This window comes from Rattus norvegicus, chromosome 15 (genome assembly GCF_021556685.1).
Source record: "Rattus norvegicus strain SHRSP/BbbUtx chromosome 15, alternate assembly SHRSP_T2T, whole genome shotgun sequence".
NCBI classification, from domain to species: Eukaryota; Metazoa; Chordata; class Mammalia; order Rodentia; family Muridae; genus Rattus; species Rattus norvegicus.
Genome location: NC_141548.1, coordinates 37621946 through 37637766, shown reverse-complemented (window position 1 = coordinate 37637766; position 15821 = coordinate 37621946). Strand labels below are relative to the sequence as shown.

At 46.3% G+C, this 15821-nt stretch overlaps 1 protein-coding gene across 5 annotated transcripts in view; it reads left to right on the top strand.

Annotated features, from left to right (window-relative positions):
- The window catches only part of Atp8a2 (ATPase phospholipid transporting 8A2), a 528141-nt gene that overhangs the window by 310430 nt on the left and 201890 nt on the right, over positions 1 to 15821 (top strand). For all 5 annotated transcript variants that reach the window (XM_087586606.1, XM_087586607.1, XM_087586608.1 and 2 more), the window contains 2 exon segments: positions 9149 to 9332; positions 11386 to 11496. In XM_087586606.1, the coding sequence (XP_087442732.1) occupies positions 9149 to 9332; positions 11386 to 11496 (295 nt within the window).

The following is a 15821-nucleotide window of genomic DNA, read 5'->3' as shown; positions in this document are numbered from 1 at the left end:
GCCGGCTGCTGCTGTTATTGGTGTCTTAGATACCTATCACTACAAGATGCCTGACAAAACCCAGTTTAAGGAAGGAAAGGTTTACTTAGGCTCACAGTTATGCAGGACAACATACCACGGCAGGGAGGGCAAGAGAAAGACAAAGCTGGTCTCATGTCTACTACCAGAAAGCAAAGAGCAGTAATGCTGGCACTCAGCTGCCTTTATCCTGGTTCAGTCTGGGGCCTTCACCTGTGGAGTGACGCCATCCACACTTATGCTGGGTCTCTCTACCTTAACTTACCAAGTCCAGAGAGCCCTTCACAGATGTGCCCAGAGATGTGCCTCCAAAGTGTGTCTAGATCCTGTCAGGTTGACAATCAGTGTAAACCATTACCATTGGCCTGACTCCTCCCTCTGAGCATGCAGTGCCTCGGGGCCATATCCACTGTGCACACAGACCTTCCTGTAGCATTCTTCATGCCCACACGTCCCAACCATCACTGCCATGGCTCCCAGCCATCAACCTGATGCTTTTCTTTCTGTTCTTCTCTGTCATTCTTTCGGATTTTACAAAGTGTGGTGCTGATTTGGGATGAGAGAATGCCACCAGCCTTTTTTGTTTTGGGCAGTTTTTACTTACATGGTCATGGAGAAGGAAAGCATTATCTTCTTCTTTTGAGATCAAGAACTGGGAAGTTGTTAAATGTGGGTCTTAGAAGGTGTGTGTGCTCCTTGGAAACTGCCATTCCTATGCAACAAATCCAACTCTGAAGGGAAAAAAAAAACAAAAGCAAAACAGGAAGCAAAATGAGGAGAAAAATACTTTGACCTGCAGACCGCCTCCAACTGTGGCACACACGACGTTCGCCAAGGCTGTTCCTTGGGCTCTGCAGTCTCTCAGCTGCTTAGGTTAGATGGGGCTGCCCCCACTTTCTTTCAGAGCTCGAGCCATTACAGTTTGGTGTTTGCTTGACTGGGAATCAATCGGGTGACCTCTGGCCCCTGGCACAGGTGATGGCAGAAGGGGGAAGTTCTAATTGAGTCAGACCTAAGCATCTCCTCATCATCGTTACTTTTCAGGGCTGCCTGAGCTCACGCAGCCTGGTCCTGTAGGGACCATAAGTCTGCTCTGAGATGCCAAAAGCCCAACCGTTCTCAGCTTTCCTCACAGCTCCATTGCTCACTCCCGCCTTCCTCACAGCAGAGGTCAGACACTGTTGTGCAATACAGAGCAGTTGCAGTGGGAACACTCCATGCATGTTAACTTCAAGGGAGGTAGACACTCCTGGGAGGGTCTTGGGGCCTTCATAAAGCCCTTCAAGGAAGCGGGGTATCGAATGAATGCTTTTTGTGCTGAAAACATTAAGGTATTTAAATGTGTTATTCTAATCCCTGTCCCAGCCTGGGAACAGGAGGATCTAATATCTTCTACTTAAACCCCAGTCTTCCCAGAATGCTTCATTCTTTTCAGCCTCATTGAGGAAGAGGCAGCCTGTCCCCAGTTGCTTTCAGTGATTATTAAACCACGTGTAATTCACAGTATGCACTCAATTCCATTTCCACGGCAGGCAAGTAAGGCTGCCCAGGTCTTAGAACGTTCCACACCATTTCCTGCACCGGTTAGGTGTTCAGATGCTAGGTTTCTCTCAGAACCTTACCGCGACTGTTCTACATCCAGAGAAGTGATAAAATTGTCATAGATACGAGCACAAATGCATAAACTTGAACTAAGAGCAAAATCCCTGTGTTTTCCCGGTGTGCCCTGTCTCCGTGGCAGGGTAAGCTGATCTCAGGCAGATGGGCGGCCGCCACTTCCCTCAGCTCTTCTCCAACTCTGCTGCCACTGAGGTTGCCTTACAGACTTAGGCAGGATCGAGTTATAAAGGTTTGTTCAGTTAGTAAAGAGTATCAAGTTGCCATGGCTACTCACAGCAGCGGGATGATGTGGGGTGCCTAGAAGAAGAGGCTTGCAAGTATTGAGAGCAGTCACCAGTGATGCAGTCATTAATATCAGTCAGATGGTAGATTAATGGACTGGGCAATCGCTAGATGATAGACAGACAGACAGGTGACAGATTGATATTCTCTAGTTCTGTTTTTAGGGTTTTTTCCTTTATAAATCCTGTTTTTAAAGGAAACCTTTGCGTTGATAGAGTTAGGTGTTATAGAAGAGCTTTGGGTTTCTAGAGTAGCTGGTCTCACATCCTTTGAGTCCCACGGTTTATGCGTAAGTAGCTCTGCGCTAGAATACCTTCCCGTTTAGTTTCCTGGAACCACAAAAGAAGAGTAGAGTGCATCCATTTATAACTCCAAGTAAGCCATAAAGCCTGCGAGTTCAGCACACATGGGTGGTTTACAGAAGAACTGAGACTACAGGGCAGTGCACTGCATGTGCATAGCACCAGAAGGGCAAGCTTTATGTGAGTCAAGATTCTGTATTGACAGTGAGGTAAATGTGTCTTTAAATAAAGTCCTGCCCCAGAAACATGCTCGCACAAGAATGCTTTTAAAGCTCTCCTCTTTTTCTGTGAACTACAAGAACTCAGACCTTAATTTTAAAAACTGAGTTGTGCCAGACATGATGGTATAGTGACAATATATATGCACTGGAGTGTGTTCATGTGTGTATGTATGTATATGTGTGCATGTCAATGCCATCCTGAGCCACCCCTTCCTTCTTGTCTCAAGAGAGGAGCAGCATATGGAACTGGTGGTCTCTCCTGGAAGATGGAAACATTGTACCTTAGTGATTTTGGTAATGAATCCTTATACCTTGTTGTTAATAAACTTCACAGCTTATACGATGCCACAGGAATAGGAAGCTCTTGTGATTTGAGTGTAATGTATGTGTTGAATTCCCAAAGTTGCTGTCTAGTTATCCTACCAAGGAAAAAGCCACTTGTTCACACTGCTGCCTGCTGCTTTACACTAGCGCAGATTCTTGGTGTTTTGACGGCAGCAGCCTCCGCTGCAGAACCTTGCGGCTGACAGTGAGGGGATGTACAGGATGTTACGAGGTGTCCTGATCTGTAGTTTACAGCCGCGGCTGGATTGCACCAGGCTTCACGTCATTTTGCGCCAAGTTTTAGCACCAATGTTGATAGAGGTTCATCACCGTGTTCAACCCACAAATTAAATGCTTACCTTACCAGAGACTTCATTGCGTAGTTCTTAATGGTGGCAGAGGATGATCCCAGGCAAATTCTGATGTTTATTATCCAAGGTGGCCAAAAGATCGTGTGAAAAAGTCCTGATGCCCGGAGAGCAAATATCTACGAAGCCCTCAGAGTGCTTACGCAAGATGATATCCAGGGACTAATGGCTGGCCTATAACAATCAAAACATTGTGATCTGAAGAAAAAAGGTGGAAGAAAAGACGGGGCTCACATGTTAGCCCTTCCCAGGAGAGCCTTTGTGAAGCCAGAGTTTGTTGCTGCCCGTTTGTCAATGGGAGCTGTCACAAGAAGTCTGGAATGTTTTCAAGGACCTTAGCAGGAAATAGAATCGGGACCACCAGCATGTTGGTCAGGAAGTTTGCAAACGGTGTCTGTCCCTGGAGCATAGTAAAATGACGTATTTTTTATCTGCTTTCTGTGAACTATCATTCATGGAAAAATATGGATCTCACAGAGGTGTCCAGACAATCTTGAATTCTTTTCTTCTCCCCATGGATCAGTAGTCTCTCATGGTTGTCCAACAACAGCATGTGGCTGGGTCAGTTGCTCACGCGGAACTACGTACAGATGTGTTCTTTTCTCTGTTCTTTGTACTTATGACTAGAGGGGTACTGCATCTTGGAAGTAGGATCGAGATAATGATTATTCACAGAATGTCTGCTGTGTAGCGTTTGAGTTTGATGTTTAGGGGTCTGGCAAAGAGCAGGGTTGATGGGAAAGCAATCTTCATTGCTTTGAAGGTGATACTGCATATTTTGTAGGTACTATCTCTTTAAGATTTCTCATAAGAGGGATTCTTTCCAAGTATGGTGGGGTGGGGAGCTGGGGAGTGTGGAGAGAAAGGCTTTGGGGGAGGAGGAAGAGGGAGGTGGGAAACAATGTAGTCTCCTTTAGGACTGTTAAGTGACTCACTTAAATTCTTACCCACCAGCACCTACCTCCAAGTGACCCAGTCCTGAGGCTCCTCGGATCCACTCCTTCCTGCCCATCCTATGTCCAAAGTCCCACATTTCCCACTGTGCTCTGGGGCTATTCTAAACTGTTAGTATTGTCTGCCTGTAGAGTCTGAGGCCACAGTGAGACCTACTGCACACTGGGGCAGGAGTTTGCATTTTGAGAAAGCTGAGCATTTTAGGTCGATGGATGGATGGATGGATGGATGGATGGATGGATGGATGGATGGATAGATAGATAGATAGATATAGATAGATATAGATAGATATAGATAGATATAGATATAGATAGATGGGTAGATGCTGTTCTAAACAGGGAGGCTGCCTGGATAGCGTGGCCCAAGTCTCCCATAGAATTGTACCAAGTGCATCAAGGAGAAGGACACAGTCCAAAGTGGTCAGGTGGGGACGTGCCTAAGAAACATGTATGTGGGACAGCGCAGTAAATTTCAGGTTTTATGCGGACATTAGGTGTATGTCTCTCTGCTTAAATAAGACCTTTAAATTACATAAGTGATTGTGTGGATCTGTGTGGTCAGACGCATGCCACAGTGGCTATGTGAAGATCACAGGTCAACTTGAGGGAATCGGGCCTCTCTTTCTACCATGTGGGACCCAGAGGTCAAACTCAGGTCACTGGGCTTGGCTGCAAGTCCCTTGACCCATCAAACCTTCTCATCGCCTATATAAGAAACATTCAGACATTTAAAGGTACTACTACATGGGACCTGGGAAATGGTTTAGTGGTTGAGAGTTCTTGCAAAGGACCCAGGATCTGTTCCCAGCACCGTCAGCATTGTAATTCCAGTTCCAGAGAGTATAACGCCCTCTTCTGACCCCTCCAGGTACTGCGTGCAGTGAAACATTTATATACATGCAGATAAACCACTCGTACACATTAAGTAAAAATAAATACATCTTGAAAGTCACTATCACTTTGGAAGATAAGTGGCTCCTGTAAGGAACTTGTCATAGTCTTTTATTTCAATCAGGTTTCTAATCAAAGAAAAATCTCCATCATAGTCTATTTTCCTTTGCAAGAAAGTGAACCCTTCCAAGTGAAATCTTCTGATACGTTGGCAGTATGCAGCTCAGTGCTTCTTCCGTGTTTTAGGCCTGGTATAGATAAATTGTCTTCTATGCCATTACAAAGGAAAGAAGGTGTACAATCATCTCCCTAATTCTGGCATTCTCCCACAACCTTCTTATATGAGGGACTCACATGTGAGGGACATCTTAAATGAAATGCCAACCTAATTTGAGGCTAAGTTTTGATTTTGAAGAAGACTGTTAGGTTTAAGAGAGGGAACGGAAACTCAATAATACTGCAAAGATGATGATGATGATGGTGGTGGTGATGGTGACGATGATGATGGTGGTGACGATGATGATGGTGGCGATGTTAGTGGTGATGGTAGTGATTACCTGACCTTTTCTATGCACCTTACAGTATCATTTAATGTAGCTAGGAAACATATTAGAGCTCTCAGTATCACTGACACAAACCACTTCAGCATTACCTGGGAGCTGGTGAAAATTCACATCACAGCTATGCTGGTTACTTCTCTGTTGCTGAGACAGTACCCAAATAAAAGCAATTTAAGGATGAAAGGATTTCTTTGGCTCACGTGTCCAGAGAGCATATCATCCTTATTGTGGGAAAGGCATGGCCAAGGGTCTGGGAGGCTAGCCTGACAGTCAGGAATCAGACTGCTCACATTTCAAGGACACACAGGAAGCAGAAGAAAACAGGAAGTGGGTGGGTGGGGCACATAAAATTCCAAGTGTTCATCCATGGAGGCTCTGCTTCCTGGAGATTCTGTAGCCCTCACACACAGGGCCATTAACCAGGGACCCAGCACTGGAACACACGAACCTACGGAGGACACTTCTCACTCAAACCACAGTACAGGCCTCGTCCTGGCTTTCTGAGTGAGGGTCTATAGATGGCTTTGTAGCCTACTTAACAGTCGAGAATCACAGATCTGGCACAGTGGTCTGCAAACTTCTTGTAGTCAGTTGTTTAGTCATTTGGAAGCAATTTGATGAGTCTGATTAGTTGGTCGGCATTGATGGTCTGCGGGGCATTCTCTTCGATGTCTGTAAGAGGAGTCGTTTTAACTCCGCCAGCTCGCAGGAGCTCTAGATGCAACCCATCATCCAGATCCAGCTCCACTGAAAGGTGGCTGAGCAGGAAAGGGGCTTTCTAAGCTCACTTACAGTAAGCAGAATGAGAAACTCACCCTGACCAGGGCTTTTGTGGCTCAGGTGAATGAATGTATGACGTTACTTCTGTGGAATCACCCACCCTCGGTTTTAATTAAGCACTATGCTGGAGCCAGTTGAGAAAACTGGTTTTAAAAAGTCGGGACGCAGAAAAGGAGACTCTCCGGGGAGCGCTGAGCCTTTTTTTAAGTCGCAGAGGGGAATTCTTCATTTGTGACTGCATTATGGTCTGTATGTGTGCAGAAGACTTCTTCAGTTGATGGAACTCTTAGGGCTTATGTTTTTATTCATAATGCACCAAAATTGGTTACAGAAGTGTGCCAAGCACCTTGCTCAGCTCAGATGTGGTCTGGAGCTTTATTTTATGGGGTGAACACATTATATTCTGGGAATGCTTATTAAGTGTGGTGCATGATTCCAGGTCACAGCTTAAGATAGGAAAAGCTGCTTTTTGCTCCATGGCAACTTGGCATATTCAAATGCTCCATGCGGCTAGAGCATAATGGTGCCCGGTTGGTTCTGTAGAAATTGGCTGTTTGACATCTGTTTTTGTACCACGGGCATGTGCTTAGACTTACATTTTTCTCAAGGCATCACAGCTGAGGGTGTAATAAATCCTTGATGAGAATTTCATGCTCCTTAAATGCCAGCGTAGGACTTGCTCTACACACCCCTTGCTTTCCCTAGTTGGATAGGGGCAGCTGTTTGATATTCATGGAGCGCGCTGTCACCCAGTGCGATAGGCTTGACTGAATGACTTCAGAGCCAAATCCCGGAGGCAAGCTGAACAAGCCTGGTGACTTGCAGCTCACTCCTGCTAGTCACTTTAGCCAGATTTCTGTCACTATAAGAAAAGTTATTTGGGATGATGGAGATTTTTGGTTTTGTGTTGTTTCTGTTCCTGGAGGTCTCCATCGTTGGTCATTTTTGTTGTCTGGCCCATGGTGAGGCAGAACAGCATGGCAGAGAGTGCATGGCAGACCAAAAATGTTTACCTCAAGACTAGGAGTTGGAAAAAAGGAAGAGGAGGAGATTGGTCCCACTACATCCTCCAAGGGATGCTCTTGAAGATTGAGAGACACCCCCCTCAACTAGGTTTCATCTTTTATTAAATTCTTTAAGATCAATTAATTTTATGTTTAAGAGTGTTTTACCTGGATGTTTGTCTATGCACCACATGTGTGTCTATGTACCATGTGTGTGTCTGGTCCTTGCTGAGGTCAGAACAGGGCATTACATCTCCTGGACCTGGACTTAGGGACATTTGTGAGCCATGATGTAGGTGCTGGGTGTCAACCTCAGTGTTCTTAAGCACTAAGCAATCTCTCCAGCTGCAATCTCCATATTTTAAAGGGTCCACCACCTCCCACTAAGCCTTTAATATGTGGGGTTTCTGTAGGACACCCTAAGAGCCAAGCTATAACACCTAATAGAAAACGAACAACTTCTATCTCAAAACACCCGTTTCATTTCGCTCCTTTCCTAGTCCATGTCCACTGTTCTCTTAGCCCCTCCTTCACTGTGAAACGGCCAACCTCTAGCCCACAGGTATCTTTTCTCAGCAATTCATTCTCAGGTGGGTGACATAGATCTGGGGAGCTGCAGCCACAGATCTCCCTACGGTATCCTTGAACGTGCGGACCGTGCCAGATGGCACAGTTCTTGGGGCTGGAGAGATGACTCCGTGGTTAAGAGGACTGACTGCTCTTCCAGAGGACCCAGGTTCAGTTCTCAGCACCCACATGGCAGTTCACAACTGTCTGTAACTCCGGGATCCAACACCTTCACACAGATGTACATGTAAGCAAAACACCAATGCACATAAAATAAAAATGAACAAATGATTTGAAAGGAAAGAAACCGAAGTGGGCCGCAGAGCATTGTTCTAGTTAATCCATGGTCAACTTGTGCCTACAGCCACCGCACCTCTCTCTGGAGCGCACTTGTAAATTCCCCAAACAAGTTTAGCAATTCAGGATTAAAAAGAAGTCAGCCCTGGAATGCTGGATCATTCTGGCTTGTGCGTGATCAAACAGTTCATGAACCAACGTTGCTACCCACTGAGTCCTTAGGTTTATGGCTTCTTCCCAGAGCATGGGGGAATCTTGGAACCTTTCATCCTCTCAGACAGGGACTGACTTTGTCTTCCCATTCTGAGCTTGCTTCTGCCCCTCCAATAACAGAAGTCCTCAGGCCTGGGACTATCCAAACTCAGCCTTCTGCCCTGCCTGCCTGGCAACCATATCGTCGTCATCATCATCATCATCATCATCATCATCATCATCATCATCATCATCACCACCACCTCTGGGTAGAGACAGAATCTTCTTACTGTGGTTTCGCCCTGCTCTTCCTCATAGCCTGCCCGTTTTCTTACCTTTCTATAGATTATCTGGAACTTTCCTTTGCCAGCCTCACACTATATAGAGTACATAGCACAGCATGGGGTTGGGGAATCTCTTCTTGTGTTCTAGTTTATTGGGAAGACCGTTTCAAAGGTCCTGTTAACTAGATAGCCTGTTGGTCTTGGGCAGTGCCCATGAGCCCCCGAGGGTTTGCTTGCCACTCATTCCACTCAGCCGTGGATACCAGACTGGCTGCTTTAGGGATATGCATTGAGTCTATGAACTTGCAAACAGTTGAAAGCCACAGGCCCCTGTTTTCTGAAAGCTTCTTTGCACATGAGCATAAAATGTATGTCTGGGTTGGAGGTTCTCTGATAACTGCCTTTGAATGCAATCTGTGAGTCATAGCTGTCCCCTCAGGACGGGTACTTGCTTTCTCACTCCTTCCTCTCCTCTCTTCTCTCAGAGTGTCCCCTCTGCAGAAGTCTGAGATCGTGGATGTCGTGAAGAAGCGAGTGAAAGCCATCACCCTGGCCATCGGGGACGGTGCCAATGACGTGGGGATGATCCAGACAGCCCATGTAGGGGTCGGGATCAGCGGGAATGAAGGCATGCAGGCTACCAACAACTCAGATTATGCCATCGCACAGGTCAGCCTCCCTTCTCACAGTGATGGCAGCGGGACCATGTGACTTGTGGTTAGAAGCAAGCAGCCTCGTGCAAATCAGGCTGAGTCCAGTCTGTTCTCTGATTTGAGTGTTGGCAGCCTGATTCTGATGTGCTTTGCAGTTATTGGTTCTGATGTGTTTCCGATTATCTCACATGTGCTCCAAGAAGTGTCTAAGCCCTTCGTGATAGCCACAAGATGAAGGAGACATTCCTGAGGAATATCTGGGCTATCTGGCCTGGTAGATCACCTAGAAGCCTAGTCCCAGGGAATACTGGCATGTTCTCCCAGATACTGAGTCACAGGGTCTTGTGGCCTGTGTTTGTTGTAGCAGCAACTTCTCCCCCACCACACACACACCCTCTGCTTCCCCAGATAGGCTTTTGGAGAACATATCAAACTTAACTGCATGATTACAAGGAACAGAGGCTTTCTCGCCCTTTCAGCTAAAGTCCAGAGATGCATAGAAAACACATAACCTTCTCATAGCCCCAGGGCTTGTACTCTGGTCCTCTGCAGCTTTTGGGCTCCCCATCCCTGAAGCAATCTCTGTTTGATCACCTCTCGTGTTTCCTTGTGGTTTGAGATTCTGCAAATGCAGCAAGAAATTACCCAGACCACTTGGCTTTGAAAATTGACTAAGTCGGTTTTGTTTCTTGGTGGACTCTAAATCCCTCAGCTGATGCCTGAAGCAGGCAGTAGGAGTTCTGATTTTATAAGTGAGAAATCTGAAGGTCCTACACACAACAACTGGCCTCAGGTCTGAGCACAGGCCTAATATCAGAGACCAGCAGACCCCTGTGAACTCGGGGGCTGCCACACACACACCTGCTCCATTCCTTTGCCGAGTCAACTGTGCAGAGGCCCGTGGGACCCATGCTTCCTGTCTGCTGTCAGCAACTGTGGATGTTATACACCCCAGCATTATTAAATACTTGAGTTATAACATCATATGGCTGGAAGGGATCTTAAGAGGTTTCCTAGGAGTTGCAGGCAAATATTTGTCTGCTTTTCTCTTTAAAATGTCTAGGGATGGGGCATTCCTTCCCAAATCTGCACACGGACAGGAGATGGAAGGTTAAGCGACAGCTCTTGTTAGAAGGAGGCATCAGAGAGGGGTGGTACAGAGCCCCGCAAAGTCTGTTTGAGGTTTTCTTTGCCCTCCAGGGTGGTAGCCACCTCTACCAAAGGAACCTAGGGCAGCCATGTTACCCGTGCCTGGATTTTCCTGTTCATTGTTCTGCAGGGCTTGCTATCATCTTGGGACTGAGTTTGTGCCAAGCACTAGCTAGATTCTAAACTGCCTCTTCTTTAAGTACCATGCCCAAACCACCACCAATCAGATGAGTTCCTCTGCCCCATTGAAGCAATAACCATGTCTGATTGAAACTAACACCATGTTCTTTTCTATTTTGATTTGTGTGGCCACCATTTTTAAAATTGTGTTTTGGAGGAAGTGCCCCATAAGATAAAGAAAAGATGTTCGGAGACTCACTCAGTGTGCAGAGCCCTGATTCAGTGCCCTCTCTTGAATGTCTCGTGCTTGCACATGTAACAGTTGCTGAACAGGTGCCTGGCCACCTGAGCTAGGGGGAGGGACTGTGTGGTATAGTGTATGTCCACATCCCTCAGCTCCCCAGCCTGCCAGAGAGCAATCCACCCTCCCAGCCTGTGTCTTGTGTGACTCTGGGGAGATAGAGTGGTTCAGGGGAGATGGTCTTGGAATACTGTGGATTTGTCTCAGACTACAAAGGTCCTTATGGCACCCCTACTGAGAGCCAGTCAGCTGCCCCTGATTGCACAGCCAGGTGCCCTGTTTGAGTGGGAGATAAAGAAGGACCATGACATGGATGTAGAGGTGGAGACTGTGTGCGCGCGTTTTTGTTTGTTTTGTTGTTGTTTTGTTGTTGTTTTGTTAGTTACCTATGGGTCTGGTGCCTGCTCCCTCCCCTATCTGGTTTCTGCTCATAAGGACAGTCTGTGTCTTTTATTCCTCAATGGCAGGCTGCTCTGAACTTGTCACTCTCCCTTTTCAGTTTTCCTACCTGGAGAAGCTGCTTTTGGTCCATGGAGCCTGGAGCTACAACCGGGTGACCAAGTGCATCCTCTACTGTTTCTATAAGAATGTGGTCCTCTACATCATTGAGGTAAGGAGCGGGGCATCCCTCCCTGAAGGAGGAGGCCTCTGCAGGGAACGTCTGTAGACATTGAGTCCATCTTAGGGAAGGGTTTTGCTAATGGAAAAATTAAAGACCCTGTTGGGTCTCACTAGAATGTGTTATACAGCTTCCTTTTAGCTGGCTGTACCGTGAGGCTTGTAATAAATGATATGGCTGGGTGCAGCCTTTCATCCCAATCCTCCCGAGATTCCCCATCCCAGTCCTGATTCCATGTTCCTCTTCCTTGCCACTTCTGTGTCAGTGGTGGCAGAGAATGCCCTGTCACTCTTCTTCATCTTGCTAGGGCAGAACTAGACCAGTGTGGTCAGTGCTAGGTCACCCATTTTTGTGGGTACCTCTGAGACATTTCTGGACAACCTGTCCCATGTCCTCCCCTCCACCCCCTGGCATGAACAGAGCCTGATTCTCTGCTGCATTTGTCATGGAATCTGCTGTTTCCTGAACGTGTCCTCACTAACCCTGGTATATTTGGATGCTAGGGCACATGTGGCAAAGGAGTGGACTTGAGAAGGACACTGATAGGATTGTTTAAAATGTCACATTGTGTGGCCTGACTTGGCTACTTTAAGGGTTCTTTTTTCTTTCACCCTTCTTCTTCCACACTATCAACACCTAACAATAGGTAGGAGAGAAAAAAGAACAGAGGGGAAGGGGAGCGAAGATTGGGTAGACGACTTCCTGCTGATTAGGGGTGCCAAGTTCTTGGGGCAAGTTTGGTCTCCATCAGGATATCAAATTACTTTTTAGTCTCTTTACGCATGACCACTTGACAAACCTCAACCAAGAGCATCCAGCAACCAACTGGTCAAGGCTCGAGCATTTATATAGCCTCTTCTAAAAAGTTCCCAGAATTCCAAACGGTCACACAATTTCAGAAACTGTTGGCAGCTGGCAAAATCACACCCCTGTTAGAGCACAAGGCAGATCATAATCATTTGCTGTAGACAATCTGAAACAGCTCTATATCCCACACCTGGGATTAAAATGAAAACACCCCCATAATAGTTCTGTGTTTTTAAAGAAACCAAAATTCTCACTACAACACTGAGTTCATGGCCTATTGCCTTTGCCTTGGTTAGGCTCCTAGTGCTGTGGTCGAATGTTGACTGGAAGCAACTTGGGGAGGAAAAGATTAGTTCAGGCTAGTTGTAGCTCCATCACTGAAGGAAGTCAAGGAAGGAACTCAAAGCAGAAACCTGGGGGCGGAACTGGAAGCAGGGCTGCATGCTGTCTTGTTCCTCCATGGCTTGTTTGTTTTCTTATATACCCCAAGACTACTTGCCCATGGTAGAATCACCCGCAGTGAGTGGGACCCTCCCTCAACAATTACCAGTTAAGAAAACGCCATACAGACTTGCCCGTAGACCAATCAGATGGAGGCATTTTCTCAATTGCAGCTTCCCTTCCCAGGCGACTCTAGCTTGTGTTAGGTTGACAAAAACTAACCGGCCCAATCCTGTAGTTTTCCAATATGCTAATTCACTTAAGAGAAAACCCTGTGCTTGTTACAGGGTATGGACTCGGAAGTGGGAGAGGCTCTTTATGTTTGCTCTGTTACTTCCTTTCTGAGAACAGCTCTGCTATAAAAGTGTGTCTTTGGGGCTCTCTTGACACTAGATTGCCAAGTGTATTTAGAAGAAAGGAGGACAGAGGGATGTTGTGGCTCTGTGGTAGATCACTTGCTTGTCATGTACAAAGCCCTGGACTCAGTCCTCAGTCCTAATACCAAATAACAACAACAGCAATGAGAGATGGGGCAGGGAGAGAGGAGTCGTGAGTTGGACTTGACTGTTGTTAGAAAAGACCATTACAATGCTTTAGCCAGAGGGGGTGGGGCATGCCTATCGTCCCAGCGCTTAGCAGACAGACACAGAAGGGTGAGGGTTTCACTTCCAGCCACACAGTGAGCTCCAGATCAGCTTGGGCTACCTGAGATCTTATCTAAAAGGAAGAGGAGGCAGAAGGTGTGGAAGTCAATCTTTAGAGCAATCGAAATCAATGTTGCCTGAATTTTAATACCTCAGTTTATTATGGTATAAATTTTCAACTGAGAAAAAAACAATAAAATAATAAAAGTAATGAGTAGGAAGAAATTTAACTTTTCCCAGAGCTGTGACTACTTGATCATCTCTCGTCAATTCTTTCCTGATGATGAATCCTTCAGGTCGCACATACAAGTTGCTGCCACCTGTCTGCTAAGGACACTAAGAAAGAGGCTTCCCCAAGCTATGCAGGGTGCTCACAGCACATGGCCGCCCAGCCAAAGGCATCGGCAGGGCAGAAACAGCCTGTGCATTGTGTCCTCCAAGCCCACCTGAAAACAGCACGTTGCTGGTTTGCATAAAGGGCAGTTTCTTGGTCACTCTGTGCTCCCTGGATGTGACTGCCTCTGTGTAGAAGGTGTAGTTGACCCAGTAGCTTCCCATGTGCTGGGAGCACCTCTGATTCTTGAAAGAGTCTTACAAGTGATCAGAAGAGGCCTAGTGAACATCCTACAGCCTGGCCTGAGAAAGGGCAAAGCCTGCTCAACGTGAACAGCAAGTATTGTCGTTTCTTAAGGAAGAAAGCTCTTCCTCACACATAGCAGGACCTGGGGGTATTTGCAGATGTAATTATCATATGATTCAGTGTGGGGAGGTTCAGATCCACTAGGTGTTGGTGTGGCACATTTTGCCATCACTGTGTCCCCCTGCTCTTTGCTTTTACAATCCCCTTGTGGAGATCAGTCACGTCTGCCCCTCTCCTGCCAGTGGCCAGCTCTTTGCTTTTTTTTTCTTGCACACGAGATAGGACTCACTCCTTAGTGTCACTTGGGGTCACAGATAACCACATGGGCAGCATGAGGGGAGCCGGGAGCCGACACATCATCCCACGCTTCCCAGCATTCTGTCCCTTTAGCCGCTGGCTTTGCACAGCGTCTTTATAATCTGGTTTTCCTCACCATCAGCAGATTGCTGATAGTCTAGACTTCTTATCAAAACATTCTGCATGGGGCTCCCAGAGCACCCCTCAGGGGCCCTTCTCATCGCTTAGACTTACTATCTTCCCTTTTTTCCTTTGCTTCAAGTGGGCTAAAGCCAAGAGGAGCACCTTTCAGTCTGTCTTTAAGTGCTGCTTGGAATGAGGCCCCTGACAGTGCTGAGTGAGGGCCCCAAGTGACTGGTCGCAGCTCAGAGTTGCTCAGAGCTTCCACTGGAAAAGGCCCTTCCATACATTCCTTAGATAGGTTTTTTTAAAAAATTAAAAGCGTCCACAAGTCTGTGTCTCTGTTTCTAGTTAGGATTTCTGGGAGTTTCCAACTTGGAAACCAAGAGAACAAAAGCCCTTGACTGGATCATGGTCACAGCATTCACTCAGTTATTGTCTGCTGGTTCCAAATTACTGTGCTGGCATGGGTATGTGCTCCAAATGTAACGTTCGGAGTAGAGAGGCACTGCTTGCACGCCCTTTTAGTGTGTTTTGAACAGCAAGATCAAAAGTTATTGTAGAATGGTTTGTTCGCTTGCAAAAAATACTAATGATAATGTTATAATTGTCAGTTTGAGTGAGAACTAAGCATGCTACCGTGTGTCTTGAGGGGGTTTTCTTGTGACTCACAGAGGAACCTTGGCAATAGTAACATGTACTCGTCGCAAACGCCCTCTGTGACTTCCAGATATTTAAAAATATAGTCGAAGAGAAATTTGCATAACACACATGTGCACATGCACTCTGTATCCTAGCCTTTTTTTATGAGGACTATTATATTGTCTTATATAATATTAATATTATATTGTCTCTGCAGTATGGAACACATACTAGAAATCCCCACCACTTATCCCAGCCCTTATATGTTGGCCCCGCCCCCTTGTCCAACAAATTATTCTACAGTTAGACATAGATTTTATTTTTTAGGTAAATGTCATCATGATATGAAGCATGAACTACAAGTCATGCTTCACTTGAAGCGTACTTGACATGGACCCTGGGTATGCTGTCCCACTCTGTGATTCCCTACAGTCTGTTTAGTCCCTTCCTGTATGAGTTAAGCATCTGTGTCTTCCCCAGTGTCTTCTATAAGAAGCCTTGTATAGCCGTGTTCCCTCTCCCAAAGCCATGGATATCCTAGAAAGCTTTTGGTCCAGTTAATTCATTTCGCTGCATTGCCTTGAACAGACCACAGGCATGGTGTGCGGACTTCTGCCTAACAGATTTCTCCTTGCTGACAGACCTACTAAGAGCTCATTGAACTCACCACATCAAATCTATTGAGGCAAAGTGACTATTGTTCAAGAAATTTTTTTTAAAAAAGG